Source organism: Zonotrichia albicollis, chromosome 3 (genome assembly GCF_047830755.1).
Source record: "Zonotrichia albicollis isolate bZonAlb1 chromosome 3, bZonAlb1.hap1, whole genome shotgun sequence".
Lineage (NCBI taxonomy): Eukaryota > Metazoa > Chordata > Aves > Passeriformes > Passerellidae > Zonotrichia > Zonotrichia albicollis.
In genome coordinates, this window is record NC_133821.1 from 66,098,163 (window position 1) to 66,112,675 (window position 14,513).

At 40.5% G+C, this 14,513-nt stretch overlaps 1 protein-coding gene across 2 annotated transcripts in view; it reads left to right on the top strand.

Annotated features, from left to right (window-relative positions):
* Nucleotides 1–13,618, top strand: part of CNKSR3 (CNKSR family member 3) — a 52,056-nt gene extending 38,438 nt beyond the window's left edge. For both annotated transcript variants that reach the window (XM_074537703.1, XM_005488119.4), the window contains 7 exons: nucleotides 572–631; nucleotides 3,328–3,396; nucleotides 4,099–4,245; nucleotides 5,789–5,913; nucleotides 8,313–8,521; nucleotides 8,985–9,074; nucleotides 10,554–13,618. In XM_074537703.1, coding sequence (XP_074393804.1) covers nucleotides 572–631; nucleotides 3,328–3,396; nucleotides 4,099–4,245; nucleotides 5,789–5,913; nucleotides 8,313–8,521; nucleotides 8,985–9,074; nucleotides 10,554–10,852 — 999 coding nt within the window. In that variant the 3' untranslated portion in view covers nucleotides 10,853–13,618. The remainder of the gene's footprint in view (nucleotides 1–571; nucleotides 632–3,327; nucleotides 3,397–4,098; nucleotides 4,246–5,788; nucleotides 5,914–8,312; nucleotides 8,522–8,984; nucleotides 9,075–10,553) is intronic.
* Nucleotides 13,619–14,513: the final 895 nt, after the last annotated feature.

The window sequence follows — 14,513 nt, forward strand, 5'->3', positions numbered from 1 at the left end:
CTTCATCCAGTTTGTCCTTGTGTTCACACTCAGCATTAGCATACAGAGCCACAAATACTCTGCTGGAACTTTAGTGCTTATGTAAGCATTGTGGTTATGTTGCTGTCTGTGTATGACTTACCCAGAGAAGCTGTAAAAGAACATGTCAGCAGTACTTGTAGCCCACCTGTGTGAGTCTGCTCTGTTTGGAGAGAACTGATGGGCACCTAGTAAAATCTGTCATCCTCTAAAGCAGGCTGGGTAGTAAGGAAATAAAATTCTGTTCAAGGCCAAAGTCTGACAAGGCAGAAAAATCAGCAGTGTTTGGTGTTACCAACCAGAGAGTGTTTCTGAGTGTTATTCCATACACTAGGTGTTTTAAATCATTATAATTATTGTAATAAATTACACTAAAAGTGATCTGTGAAGAAGTTCAGAGTGTTGTAATATTAGACTACACACTTTTTAAGGGAGAATATACAAATTGTTAACTGGTTTTAATAATGCTTTAAGTCTGTTGCCAACAGTGTTTTAATCAGATAAGTTATGTGGTTTGTTTTGCCTTTAAACTTGTTTTTCATTTTTTCTTTAGGGAATGTACATCAAATCAACTTATGATGGATTGCATGTAATTACTGGAACAACAGAAAATGTAAGTGAAGCAAATGTAGATTGTCTCAGACAGCAGCTTTGATTGAGTTAGTTTGACTTACTCCTTTTTGTTGTTTTAGACATGACTTGCATGGCATTGCTGCTTTAAGTACTGCGTGATCCGTTGTTTGTTTTTCCACAGTTTGTAAATATTTTGTGCCTACATGTTTCACTGTTAGTCTGATTAAACCAGTTTCTGCAAGTACACAAATTAGTTCAAATGCTTGGCACTAAAGCAATTGCTTTAATAAGTTACTGTATCTGCTGTTCTGAGCTCTTATGGTATCTTGCTTAACAAAGTCTTGGGTGTATTTGCTCTCCACTGGCAAAGGCAATCTCCCCTAATGGGAGCATTTAGGTGGTGGTGTGCTAAATTCAGTAATGAGTAATTAAATCAATGAGCTGTCCCGTGACAAAATTACCTTGCAGACTAAAACAACTATGAACAAGTAAGACTTTAAGAGTGGTCAGCTGGAAGGAAGTAGTTGGCAAGAGAGGCAACTAGTTTTTTACTGCAGGTGGTTCCTTGTTTTATTTGTACACTGAGTCCTTTGCAGCTGAGGGTTTATTGAAGGCTTCTGGGCAGCCCTTGAAGGAGTAGACCTCTAGCCAACAGCTGAGGCTGGCAGGTGATGCTGTGGTGTTTTCAAACAGGCTACTACTGTCCAGGAGCAGTGACTGAAAGAAAAAAGAGCAGAGAAAGTTGGCTTTTGCAGCAATGTTTTTTTTTGTTGTGAATAGGAAAGAACCAGTGGTTCTAATTGTTCCCCTGCCAGGTCCAGGGACCAGGCAGGAGAGTGTGGAAATCTGTGCTTGCAGAGTGTAAGCTTCTATAGCTTTGATGCTATTGTCCTGGCATAATTTTATATAGGATTTGCCATAGAGGCCATGTCCACTTCTGCAGCAATTTTAACGTCTGATAAATGCAAAAAAATGTAATGTTGACTGCTGACAGGCTGCTTCTGCATGTAGGTCTTGGGTCTGTATTCCTTCTGTAGCTTTCTGTGTTGACCTAAGTGTCTGCTTTTTGTTATCAACACTGCCTCTTCCTTTGGGGAATATCCTTCCTTGGGGAAAACTCCTTCCTTTGGAGCATCAGAACTGGACAAGTGACTGAGAGATCTACGATCAACTGATGGCTTTATGGTGGTGTGGTGTCATTTAGATGACCCAGGCTAGATCTTAGCTCTGTTTTCTTGCTAGATTTGGAATGGTATTTTAGTAGCTACCCCCAGGAGCTGGTGTATGGGATTGCAATGGAATTGCATCCCTGAATTGAACAATGAAAGAACTGGGGAAGTCCATTTGGTGTGAGTCAGCCAAGAGGATCCCTGAGTTATGTCATCCTACGTGAGACTTTGCATGTTGAGTTCTAGAGCTAAACTCTGCTCTTTGCTCTCACGGTGTGATGCCAGTGCTGTGACCTGTCACTTGCTGCAGGAGTTCTCTGTGCAAGGGTCCCCCACCCTCCCTCAGATGAGCTGTTGGTCACCCAAAGGACAGCTTGAAAGGAGCTTTGTTTTTCACAAACTTGACTCTGGCCCAGCATTTTTTCATGATCTTGGTTGACTCCTATATATGCAGCTTTCCACAGAGGCATTTCCTCTCAGAGGAAGCAAGAAGACAATGAAGAAATGGGGTTACTCATGATAGCTGAAGCCTCCCACAAATTCCCCATGTTTTCTTCCTTTGTTGCACTGTTTATTCTCACAGTTCTTTCATAACAAAGTTACATGAGGTCTAAAGGTGTGATGAGGTGGAGAAGGGAGTCCTTAATCCCAGTGCTTAGTTCTGGAGTCACTAGGAAGAGCTGGCCTGCTGCCTGGTGGTTACTCATGGGGTGGAGGGAATGGGAGGAGTTGCTCTCCTGTGACCAGGGTGCAGCATGTACCAAGGTAGCATGTGTGTGTGCTTTGGGTGTTGTCAAGGCTGGTAGGAGTTGGTGTGTTACAGCAGTGAGAGTGCTTTTAATAACTGCAGTGCAGCAAAGGCTGGTGCATTGCACCAGCTGTTGATAAATCTAAATATTGACGTACTTATCTGTTTCTTGCTAACGGCTCCCCAGAGCTTAGGTTTTGTTCCAAGAAAATTGTATTTTAAAGTGTATAATTATTAGATAGGTATTTGAAAAATACCTGTCTGTGCAAGTATTTTTATCTGCTGACTTGGGTGATTCAGGCAGGCAGTTTCACATTAAAGTCAGAAGCTTCTATTTACATTGTAAAACAAAAAGAGTAAGTGTAAAGGATCTATCTTGTGGATTGGAAGAGTTTTGATCCTTTGTTCTGTACATTCAAAGTCTTGAAGTATTTTTTAACATAAATACACATTTGTTTAAAAATTTTTTAAGATGGTTGTTGTGTTAGGGCAGAAATCCTCCTCCTGCCTCTTCCATTACTGTCTAAAACTATAGTGTAAACTGGAGGGAAAAGGAGAGTGGAGACTATCCCATGACTTAAATGCAATTTGGTCTTTAACAGATAGGGGCTGTGCCTTCTCTCTTTCTGTTTAGTTCCCCCAGCATTAAAATAAATAATTCATTTCATTAATGTACATTTCTCAAGTCATCAGCAGAGGTGAAAATTACATATAGCAAAAAATCATTGCTGATGCAGCCTTTGACTTAGATTGGTGGGGGTTGTTTTGGGACAGAGGGAAACCTGATCCAGCACATGACTCTTGTTTTCCTCTTTGCAGTCCCCTGCTGATCGCTCCCAGAAGATTCATGCTGGTGATGAAGTGATCCAGGTTAATAGGCAAACTGTGGTGAGTAACTCCCCTTATGCTTGCTGTGCACCACAGGGGCTGAATGGATGGGGTCAGGAGGCAGTTCTGATGTTTGAGGCTTTTTAGCATTTTATTTTCAATATAAATTTTATTATTTGCAATATTTTGATAAATATACAGTATTTCATGTTAAAATGCTTTATGCACAATATTAAAATAATTCATGTTTCATTTAAGACCTGTTTAAAATGTCTCGTTACAATCCACTGAAATGCAGATAAAGAGCTTAAAATGCACCCCAATAATTTGCAAATGATTGTCCGGTCATTTGCTCCTGGGAACCTGGATATAATGATTGCATTTTTGCTTAGCACATTAGGCAATGCCTTTCAATGTGAGAAAGAAACATGACAAAATAGTTCACTGTGAATCCCTGTGTTAGTCAATTTGAGCATATCCATGTGTCTAGGACTGAAACTTGGGTATAAAGAGCACTGCTTGATATCTTAGTATTTAGTTTACATCTTAATTAGAGAACTTGGAAAGAAAATGAAAAACCTTGCAAAAAAAGAACTTTCCATTTTTTTTTTTTTTCATTCTTAAGATGGCTTTTTTGGAATCCCTTATTTCTTCTAGGTTCATGCCAAAACAAGCTGTCTAACTTGGGAGGTTTAGGTTTTTCTTGTTTATTTGTTTTCAGAAAAGAAATGCTGAATAAAAGATGTCTTTCTTCTCTTCCAGGTTGGATGGCAACTAAAAAATCTGGTGGCAAAGTTGCGAGAGAATCCTGCTGGAGTTAGGCTGCTGCTTAAGAAACGTCCTACTGGCTCTTTTCATTTCACTCCTGCTCCTCTGAAGAACCTGCGCTGGAAACCACCCTTGGTGCAGGTGAGAGCCTGCCAGCTCCACTCTCATCTCAGGATGGCAATGCCTTGGTAGCAGCTGTGAAAAAAAAAGAAAAATCTTAGAAATGCCCCAAAATGCTTGGGTATATGTCAAGGCAGGTTAGGTGAAATGGCTGTCCTCCTATGGAACAAAAAAGAAAATGTGGTTTGGTTTTTTTGGGTGGTTTTTTTTTCCCTATTTCCTTGCTAGCAGATAATGCGCTCTTGGTACACAAAGGGACTAGGTGTGCTGAATATTTGAATCAGTCTGTGTGCCGCTGGGAGAACTTATCTGAGGCGAAACTGCTGATATGTATGGAATTCATCAGCGTGGAGCAATAAATAAATGCTTTCTCTGTTTATCACAGTAATATGTTTTTGCTGAAATAGCTTAAGACTATTCCATATATTTCTCCTCTTTTTAGGCTAGTGAAGGGGGAGAAAGAGTGGTCTTTTCAAAAAATTATTTAAACTGCTTGTTTAAATAAGATTTGGTTGTTGGGCAATTCACAGATTGGGTACTGAGCAGGCAGAGAAAGTGATGTTAATAATTCTTAAATAACCATGTTGAGGAATGGAGTGTTGCATCAGGAAACTTGCGGCTTAATGCTTGCAGGAGTGACCAACCTAACTGAATTTAAACTAATTATCTGAAATTAATAAAACTAGGGAAAGTTCCCCTTCCTCCTCCTGTTGTGATACAGGTCTCCCTACAGCCATGGGGGTAATTTAAACCTGTGAAATGCTGGTGGCTATCACAAATATCCATGAAGGCAGATTTCTTTCAAATTGGGTAGATGTATGCGTGACTACTTGTTCATCCTTCCTTTCTCCAGTGCATGTGTCCTGTTTTTGTGGCATTGTGCCTGACATGTGCTTCAGTGTGAAGAGCTGAGGTGGGCTGGCTTATAGGCTGTGCCCAGCAGTGCTTCCTTAGGGGAGGGAATGATTGGAGAAGAAAGGTCTTTGAAACCTTTTCTCTCCTATAGGCAGACAGGAACCTAGAAAAGTGCTGAGAATTTATAGAAGTGAGGTGCAAAGATGAGCAATGCCAAATGTATTTTTAATTTGCTTCCCTGGTCCTTATATCCATTGATTCAGTCTATGGTGAACTTCACTATATTCCTGTCTGAGCTCCAGGCATTGGAGTGTATGGAATAAAGGTAGCATAATGCAGCTTCACAAGGCTTGCTAATCATATCTGTATTAAACAAATTGCTTTCTTTTAACACATCTAAATATAGAAGAGGGGGTTTTGTCTCAGTTGCTTTTTTTGTCTGTGGAATTTACCCGAAAAATAGAACTGGAAAGAGCAAAATATGCTTGAGCAATGCATTACCCATGATAGGACTTCTGTGGGAGGGCCTGTAAAGCTAGCCAAGACTGGGGGTGGAGGAAAATGTGAACTCTAAGAGTTTTTGAAGTGTCCATATATCACAGAGATAGTAGTTCACTAGGGGATGAAAATGGTGCTATTGATTATTAAGTTATCTTTTTGTTAATGATATATGAGTGTTCAGATGTTTGATAGCTGTTTAACATTTCAGACCAGTCCCTCACCAGCTTCAACTCAGTCGCCAGAAAGCACCGTGGATACCTCACTGAAGAAGGAGAAGCCAGCCATTTTGGATCTGTACATACCCCCTCCACCAGCTGTTCCGTATTCTCCTCGGTATGCAAACAAACCTGCACCACTCACACAAACCTCCTTCACTGCACTTGTTTCTGAGCTGGCTTGCTGTTAGAGCTCTGTGCAGATTAGCTTGAGGAAGCTGCAGATCTCAAACTTTCTTCTAGCTGCCTAAATGAGTTGGATTGCTTGAACTTATGCTTAAATGTGTATACTACTAGGATTGTAATAGATTTTATTACTGGAAGATTGTGTGCCACAGAGAGCAGAGTTGTTCCCAGAACATGACACCAATGTCACCTCTGGTTTTGTTGTGGAGTTATGTTTCTGACTCTGTTTAAATCCAACTACACACAGCAAGAAGTAATTTTTGGCCCCTAACATTTTTCACTGTTGGATTTTTTCTTTTTTAGCAAGTTGAGTAACTGTTGTGGGAGTTAGGATGGAAAAGAATGTCACGTTAAATGACACCTATCACGTTAAATTTTTAAACTTGCAAGTTGTTTAAAACAAATATGTTCCCACTGAAGGGAAGGGAGAGGCAATACATCAACTCTTATTTTTTTATCCTGTGGTGTAAGCTATAAAAATGCAGACCTGTATATGCAGTGGGAGGAAGAGCAGTGTATATGGTAAGGCTGACTGTTGTTTCTTCTCAAGTCCATGTTGACTTATGCCAGAACCCTGCCAGCTGATCTGGGAATGTGATGGAAAAAAGCGTTTCCAGGCAAGATGTGAAAGGCTGGTGTGCTTCCTGGCCTTCCCTGACATTTTAGGGTACATGTAGGTAGCCCAGCACAGAAACTGTCACCTTTTGCTGAAGGCCTTGTGGGAGGGCACTTGCCTCCTGCCATGTAAGGGCTGATAGAGAGACAGAGGTGGTATTACTGCAGTTTTTGGGACAGGACTGGGGCAGGGGCTTGCTTAGGTAGAGTCTCTTTACTGAAGTTGGACCCACCTTGACCTGCTTTTGCCTTGCTTTTATGGTTACACATGCTCAGTTCTTATTAAAATACCCTCAAATCTTTAAATCTTTTGGCAGAATAACAAGCATGTAGATTTAGCAGATGAATGCCTTAGTTGTTTCTTCAAATCATTAAATATCTCAAGCACATTGGTGAATTATGTCCATGTGCTCAATTTGTTTATCTTTCCTAAAGAGACACAAAATTATATCAAGCTTTGAATGCCTTTAGACCTGAATCCCTGTTGAAAAGGACAGAAATCACAATATGAGATTTAAGATTCATCCTGGATGATGGATGGAAAGGGAACGGCGTCTTGACTTTTAAAGAAATCAAATGTGGGAAGCTATGACAGGCAGGAAGAGGAGAAAGGGCAATTCTTTTGCCTTCTGTTTGGTCATTTATTTTGACCTCTGCATGTTTTGCTTTTCTCTTGAAATTATGGTGCATTTGTATGATGGTTGCTTTTTTCTCCCCCTCAACATCCTGTTCTCTTCCCTTCCTGGCACAGATCTCCTCTGTTCCACACTGGGAGTCAGAGAGCAGTGTTTGGTTTCCCTGCCCATGGCACAGTCTCCACATGGTGGTGTAGCAGAGCTCTCCACATATATACATTTCTGGTGGAACACTTGAGTGCAATTTTTGGTCTCTGCATCTCCATAAATTGCTCCTTCCTGTTCGCTGAGCTTGTAGCATTGTTCTTGCTGGAGAGCTGGACAAGTGGGATGTGCTGTCCAGGAACTGCTATGAACACTGGGGTGTATGTGTGCTTAGGCAGTCAGCTATGTGTTTTCATGCCTGACTTGGCTAATGGTTGCTTCAAGCAATAAGATTGTAGCATCTAGAAAGGGAAAAATCCTCCAGGCAAATCTTAACTTAAAGGGTAGCTTCTCTTCCAAAAGTACTTGCAGAATTTAATCAAAATCATATATGTATATATATATACACACATATACACACACTGTGAATCTGTTACTGAAACCCTCAAGGAGGGAGAGAGAAGGTGGCAAATATTCAGTGACAGGTATTGGACTCCTATAATGACTGAAAGGCAGAGACCCTTAGATGGAGGTAATTACACATACAGAGATGGATAAATTTATGTAGCACTCCTGGGTCAAAGCTATGTATTTGACCAGGCAGCAAATCAGGGGCTTTGATGCCCTCAGGACAGTAAGGTCTCATTTATCAAAATGTTTTGGATTTTGGAGGAATGGAGCCTCTAAATTTCTCAGTGTGTTAAATTACTGGCTCATTAAGAGTGATTTAGCATGAGGAGGGTAGCTTTCTTTTCTCCTTGTTAAATATAATGAAGTCTTCTATCACCTGACTTTCTTGAGGGTTTCTTACAGCTTGTTTGCAGCACAATGCCAGTTGTCACGAGCATGACTTGCTGCTAGAAGCATCTTTCAGACCTATTCATGTCTGTAGCTTTAAACTCTTTCAGGGCACTAATGCAGTGACCTGTCCTTTCAGAGATGAAAAGGGGAGCTTTTTGTATGGAGGAGGCAGCAAACGCAGTCAGCCCCTGCCTGGGTCCAAGGGCGCCGAGTCTCCCAATTCCTTTCTGGATCAGGAGAGCCGGAGGCGGAGGTTCACTATTGCTGATTCTGATCAGCTGCCTGGGTATCCCATGGAAGTAAATGTCCTGCCAGCCAAAATGAGAGAAAAAACACAGTCCTACGGTGAGTTCATTCCTCTCTTGTTATCGCTGTTGTGATAAGGGCTTTGATCAGTCTGAAATGATTTGTCTTAGAAAACTGCATGTTGGGCTTGATTGATATTAAGGCCATTTGTACAAATTGTGAATCTGAAATTCTGTACCTGAAATAATGTCTCTTAAAACACTGTTATTTCTCTAATGAATGTCATTCAGCTGGGGTCTGCTGCTACAGAGCACCATTTTCACATGTATTTTGCTTATAACATTATGTCCACTCCTGCTCTAAATGAGCAAGAGGGCAGCTGTTTAATCTCAGCACACTGATTCCTTATGTCACCGGTGGAATTATCTTCAGATATTCTTTTTTCCTACAATTTGAACTCCTTATTGCTTATCTCTTCTTTGTTTAACTGGGAAAGCAAAAATTTAAATATTGGTTTCCTCAACTTTATGTAACTCCTCGTAACCTTCTATGTTGTCTCTAGGAAAACCTCGTCCTTTGTCAATGCCTGCTGATGGAAGCTGGATAGGAGTTGCAGAGCCCTTCTCTAGGCCACGAGGATCAGGGAGAAAAGGCAAGGTTTTAGGTTTTATCCCTCATTCTCTTCCTCTCCAAAATTTCCTTGGGGTGAACCACATGAAAGTGCTTAAACTAGGAATGGAGGATTGTGGTTTGCATATTGCTGAACTGACGCAAGGTGACAATTATTGGGTTTAGCAGAAATGCCAGATGGTAAGTGAAATTTCTGAGGCTATTCAGTGATGGGACTCAAATCTTCTGCCTCAGAGTTGTAGTGAGCATTAAAAGTTAGCTGAAATGACTAGGGCAGATCTGTACTTGTGATTTTATAGCACATTTTGCTCTTGCACACAGCCCCTTCGCTTTCTACTGTATTTAATACTGATCATGAAACTACTTTTGTGCTAAGTCTTTTTGTTTAGCTCACTGTGGAGGCTATTGAAGAAGCAAGCTTGTTCACAAAATGGAAAATGTAGGGCCTTTTAGGAGCTGCTTTTTACTGCTACTGCTATTAGAAAGGAACATATTCTGCAGGCATCACTGAATGGGAGAGAGACAGAAGCTCATAACATTTTGTGTTCAGTTGGATGGCTTTTTTTACTTCCCACACTGTCCTCTTCCCACCTTCTTCTGCATTTGAAAGACTATTTGAGTCCTGTTAGAGTGGGAAATAAGGATGACTAGTTTATTCTTGGAATCAGTTATGAAAGCTAATGTCTAATTGTAGGTAAAATCAAAGCTGGATTCTATTATTTTTATGTAAAAGTAGAAGTTGATAACAAGAAGCATCAGCCTGGAGGGATACTAACAGAGCGATCACCAGGTGGCAGGGCTGGTTTTTGTGTGTGGTGTTTTGGTTGGTTTTGCCTTTGGTTTTGTGTTGCCTTTTTTTAATGCTTGAAATGTACTTAAGTGCTGCAGGCTTAAGCTTAAGCTGTGTTGGATCAGAACCAAAGGCCTGCCTAGTCTAGCAGGAATTCTTTAGCAGCAGCTGCCTTGGTCAGGTGTCTGGGGAAGAGTTAAAACAGAGAAAGCATCATGAATCACTAGTCAAAATCAGGGAGGGAAGTGCTTATATCTTCACCTGCAAAATTAATTTCTCTTGTCCAAAGTAATGTTAGTAGCTTTTAAGTTACCCATGAGCTATACTGAGAAGTTTATGGATTCAACTCTGGTCTCTTCAGCATTTTGAATAACACATTAGAAGAAGATTGTTAAATATCACCTATGATAATGATTTGGTGAAAGTAGTCTGTATCATCATTTTTGGTGTGTGTGAATCTGGAATATAACAGTCAAATGGTATCTGTCTCCTCTGTGTATAGATTTATTTCATTATTGTGTCACTTAAAAAACATTAAAGATGCAAAAAGCTGTGAATCTATTGATAGCTGCTTATGTCCAGGTGTTTTATGAACAAAACCCCAGATCTAGGTATTTGAAGTGTAACCAGAATACTTTTATAAAAATAGAAAATGTTAATGGAGGGTTTGGAAGTCAGCAATAATTGGTTTTCCCCCTCCTGTTTGTACAGGTGAAGATGTCCTCTGCAGGTACTTCAGCAATGAAAGGATACCCCCCATCATTGAGGAAAGCCCCTGCACGCAGCACCCGCTCTCCAGGCCGGTGTCTGACAAGCAGTTAGTGAGGGGAACGGATTATATTCGGGGCAGCAGGTGCTTTATGAACACAGACCTCCACAACAGTGCAACAATTCCTTTCCAAGAGGAAGGTGCTAAAAAATCATCGGTCACATCATCCACGAAATCCTCCTCGGCAGAGCCCTCGCTGCTGGTCAATTGGTTCACCAGACTGAAGCTGTTGACTCACTGACTTGTCCCCAGCGCTGTCACCAAGTGCCTTTGCTCGTCGGTCACACTTCCCTACTCTGCAGCCTAACTGACACACACTGACTAATGCAGTATTCTGTTCCTGGAGAATCTCACACTTTAGCCTTTTTGCTTGTCATTTTTCATGGATCAGAGGGTTTCATAGTGCAAGGAGGGAGGACAGATCAAGTTCCTCTTCCTGGCCAAAAACTGAAGGCATTTATTTCCATGGAAATGAGTAAAATTTCAGTGAGGTAGAGGCCACAAGTGACCTGGGAAATGTGTAATGGCTCAGAGGAAAACATTGCATTACTGTGAAGTCCAGTGGCACTTTAGTTGTCTGAATGCTCAGAGGCTGGTGCAACTGGCAGGGTGTCAGAGTATGAAGAGCTCACAGAAGCTGTCACTCTCCTGACTGGGAAAATAAGCAGGGAAACAGCAGTTTCATGCAACTTGGTGATGCTGTTTCAAGTACTGCATGAGATCAACCTTGCAAGGAAGAATTAGTGGTGTTACCACTCTTTCTCTGATATCCAGAGTTCCTATGAAGTCTTCGGAAGAGAGTTCTCTTATTCAGAGATTTTAGGAAGTTGGACTAATTTAATTATAAATCAATCCAACCTTATATATATATAATCTATTTTATTTGAAATCACAGTACAAATAAGGAGCACTGAACAACTGCAATGCTCATCTGTAAAGGTATATGGATTGCTACAACAAGCCAAGGAAATGCATCTGTAGAGGTGGTGAAAGAATATATATTTTTTTCCTTAATTTTTTAAGAATGACTTGCTGTTAACCAAAGTAACCTTGAAAGACAGTCCTGTTGGACTTATGAGAACTTTTACAGTGGTTCAGTTTTTGAATGATATGTTGTTTTTATGAAAAATATGTGCTATCATACACTACAATTGTAAGACATCTTGCTATTTTCTATATAGCTCTAATTTTTACCCCTCCAGAATTTTAAAGTAGCCTTGGGTATTTTGGGAGGAAAATAAAACTTGTTTAACAAAAGAGGAGGATATTAAAGAGGTATTGTTTAAGAAGGAATGTACATAAGATTGTTAGTATGCAAACAGTTGTGTTTAAAGTTATTTAAATGTCAAATATAGTTGTATATGTTTTTACATTTAAACAGATAGAGTTTGTACCTTCCTGTATGGAAGTATTGGGCACAGCTTAGTCAAATGAAAAGAAAATAAGATTTTGTATTACCTTCTAATTATAAGACTAACTATTTTTGTAGATGATACATTGCTGATAGCCTCTACTCCTTCGGTCTTGCTGAAAAGAAGGATTTGTATTTAATGATTGGTGGGGAAGGAAGGGAGTTAAATGCTAGTTTGCACTCAGGACTGGGGCAGGGATCACATGTGATAACAGGATGTTAAAAACACACTGTAATTCTGTCTGTGAAGATGTCACCATTCTGCTGCAACGAGCTGATGAAATTGTAGTACAGCCCCACGAAGAGTGTTTCGTTCACTTCTCAATTAATTGTGCTTGATTGTGACTCACTAATGACTGGAGAGGCTGGTTTCGCCCTTTCTGATCAAAGCAGACATGTCTGTCTTGTGCCACTCTCCTCCACTGCCCGAGATGGCAGTCTGTGCTAGACATGAACTGCTGCTGTGCAGCCAAACCCTGACACAGTTTGCTCCTGCCTCCGAGAAAAGGGCTGAAGCTGCCATGTTGTGGCCTCTGTGGTGTAGTGTAGTCCAGCCTCAAAAAGGCTGAACTGTTCAAAGGTGTTGTCCAAACAAGACTTTTAAAATGGAAGTTCTGCTCATCTTCAGTGTTGTGTTTTCTGTACTTAAGCAATGAATGGCGGCCATTATACTTAACCTCTTATTGTGTGTAGTGAATATAGAGGATGCTCTACAGTTTAGGGGTAAAAAAAACTCCCAGAGATCTAGGAATAAATCACAGCTGATATCCTTCTGGCCTAACCTGCAAAAAATTCTGCTATTATACAGAAACTTGGCTCATCTCTTGATGTTGAAGGTACGTGCATCTATCTACTCAAAAACTGTACCTAGGCTGACTTCCCTAATGAGTACCGTGTAATTTCCAGATGTCCTGCCATGGTACAGTACTCCACAATACTCTGAAAACACTCTCATGGTGGAAAAACAATGCAGTTAATTGGAAAAGATCATAAATCCCACAAAAACGGAAAATAATATTTAGTACTGTTAGTACTGCATATATGTATAGTGTGGATCGTGCACTTTTGGAATATTGAGCAGGCTTCTGTTGAAGTCTGTAGAATGCATGAAAGCCAATACCTTTGATTTCTCTTACATAACCATTGCAAAAAAAAGAAGTCCTTTTTTGGATGGTAATGTGTGAGAGGAAATAGGACATAAAAATGAACACTAATGACTTTTAGAGACAGAGTGCAGGAAAATTCTCCAAGCCATATGTTTCCTCTAGTATTCATGGACAATTAAATTAATCAGTGTTTGAATTCTGGATGACCAGTAGAGGTGAACACAGTACTGAGGGTATTATACTAATTTTGTGCTAATCAATGAGCCAATAGCTTTTCCTTCCTCATAAGCAGGGCTTGTTTTACAAGCAACGGGCTCCATAGTCGTGGTGCTCATTGCACAGAAAGGAGAGAGAGTAAAAATCCAAAACTTAACCAAACCAGGAAACAGATGGTAAAGACTTTAGAGGCTTTAGAGTTGGAGAGCTAAACAATTTTCTTCTTGCATAAATGTTTCTTTAGTCCAAATCTTGCATCCTGTTTTATTACACTGCCACCAGGCAGTCTCCACAAATTGCTCTAGATCTGCAATCACATGCTGAATAGACCAAGTTAAACCCCACATCAGGCTTTAACTTAGATCTTGATGAATTCAGCTCAAACCTTTTTTTTTTTTTTTTGCAAGTTTTACTTCCCTAGGAGCTTTCGTGCATTCATCATTCAATTTTTGGAATATCTTACACATGATCTGTGCAGAAAGGCTTTTGTGCTCATGCATTCTCAGAAATGCCTTTGCCAGCAGGATTGGTAGCTCAGAGGAGTGTGAATGTTGGCTTCTGCTTGAGTTTTCTGCACTAAAATATTCATCCCCCCAATTTCCACCATACATCCTAGTGCACTATCTGAAAAGTGTGAGATAGAAATGCTCGTGGGCAATTGGAAAGAGGTGTTGTGTCCTTTGTCCTGCTGTACAACTGTGGCTTCTTTCTGTGCTGCAGCCTGAGCTTTACTTTGCACATGCTGTGGTTATGGAGCACGTGCTCTTTGTGGCTGTCACATAGGAATGTTTTTGTCTCCTTGCAGGCTGTAAGGTTTTTGTAATGGACAAGAGCTCTTGAGGAAGCCACTGACTTAACTCAACATATTCTGTGATTCACTTAAAATGTAGAAAGAGCACTCCAAAAAACCTCAGTTTGGAGAATGAAAACAGAGGGGTCAGGCTAAGCTAAATGTATGGGTCTGTGTTGTGTCAAATGCTGCTGCAGCTGAGTGGCAGCAACTCTGCAAAGAAAGCACCCCACACAACTGCAGCATGCACATTTGTTTCTATCACTACATTTGTATGGTGCTGGAATATGAAACAAGGGCACTCTTTCAAAGCAGTTATATATAGTTCCACACACGACACTTGAGCTGTAAGATATATTGACAAAAGCAGTCAAGAGCT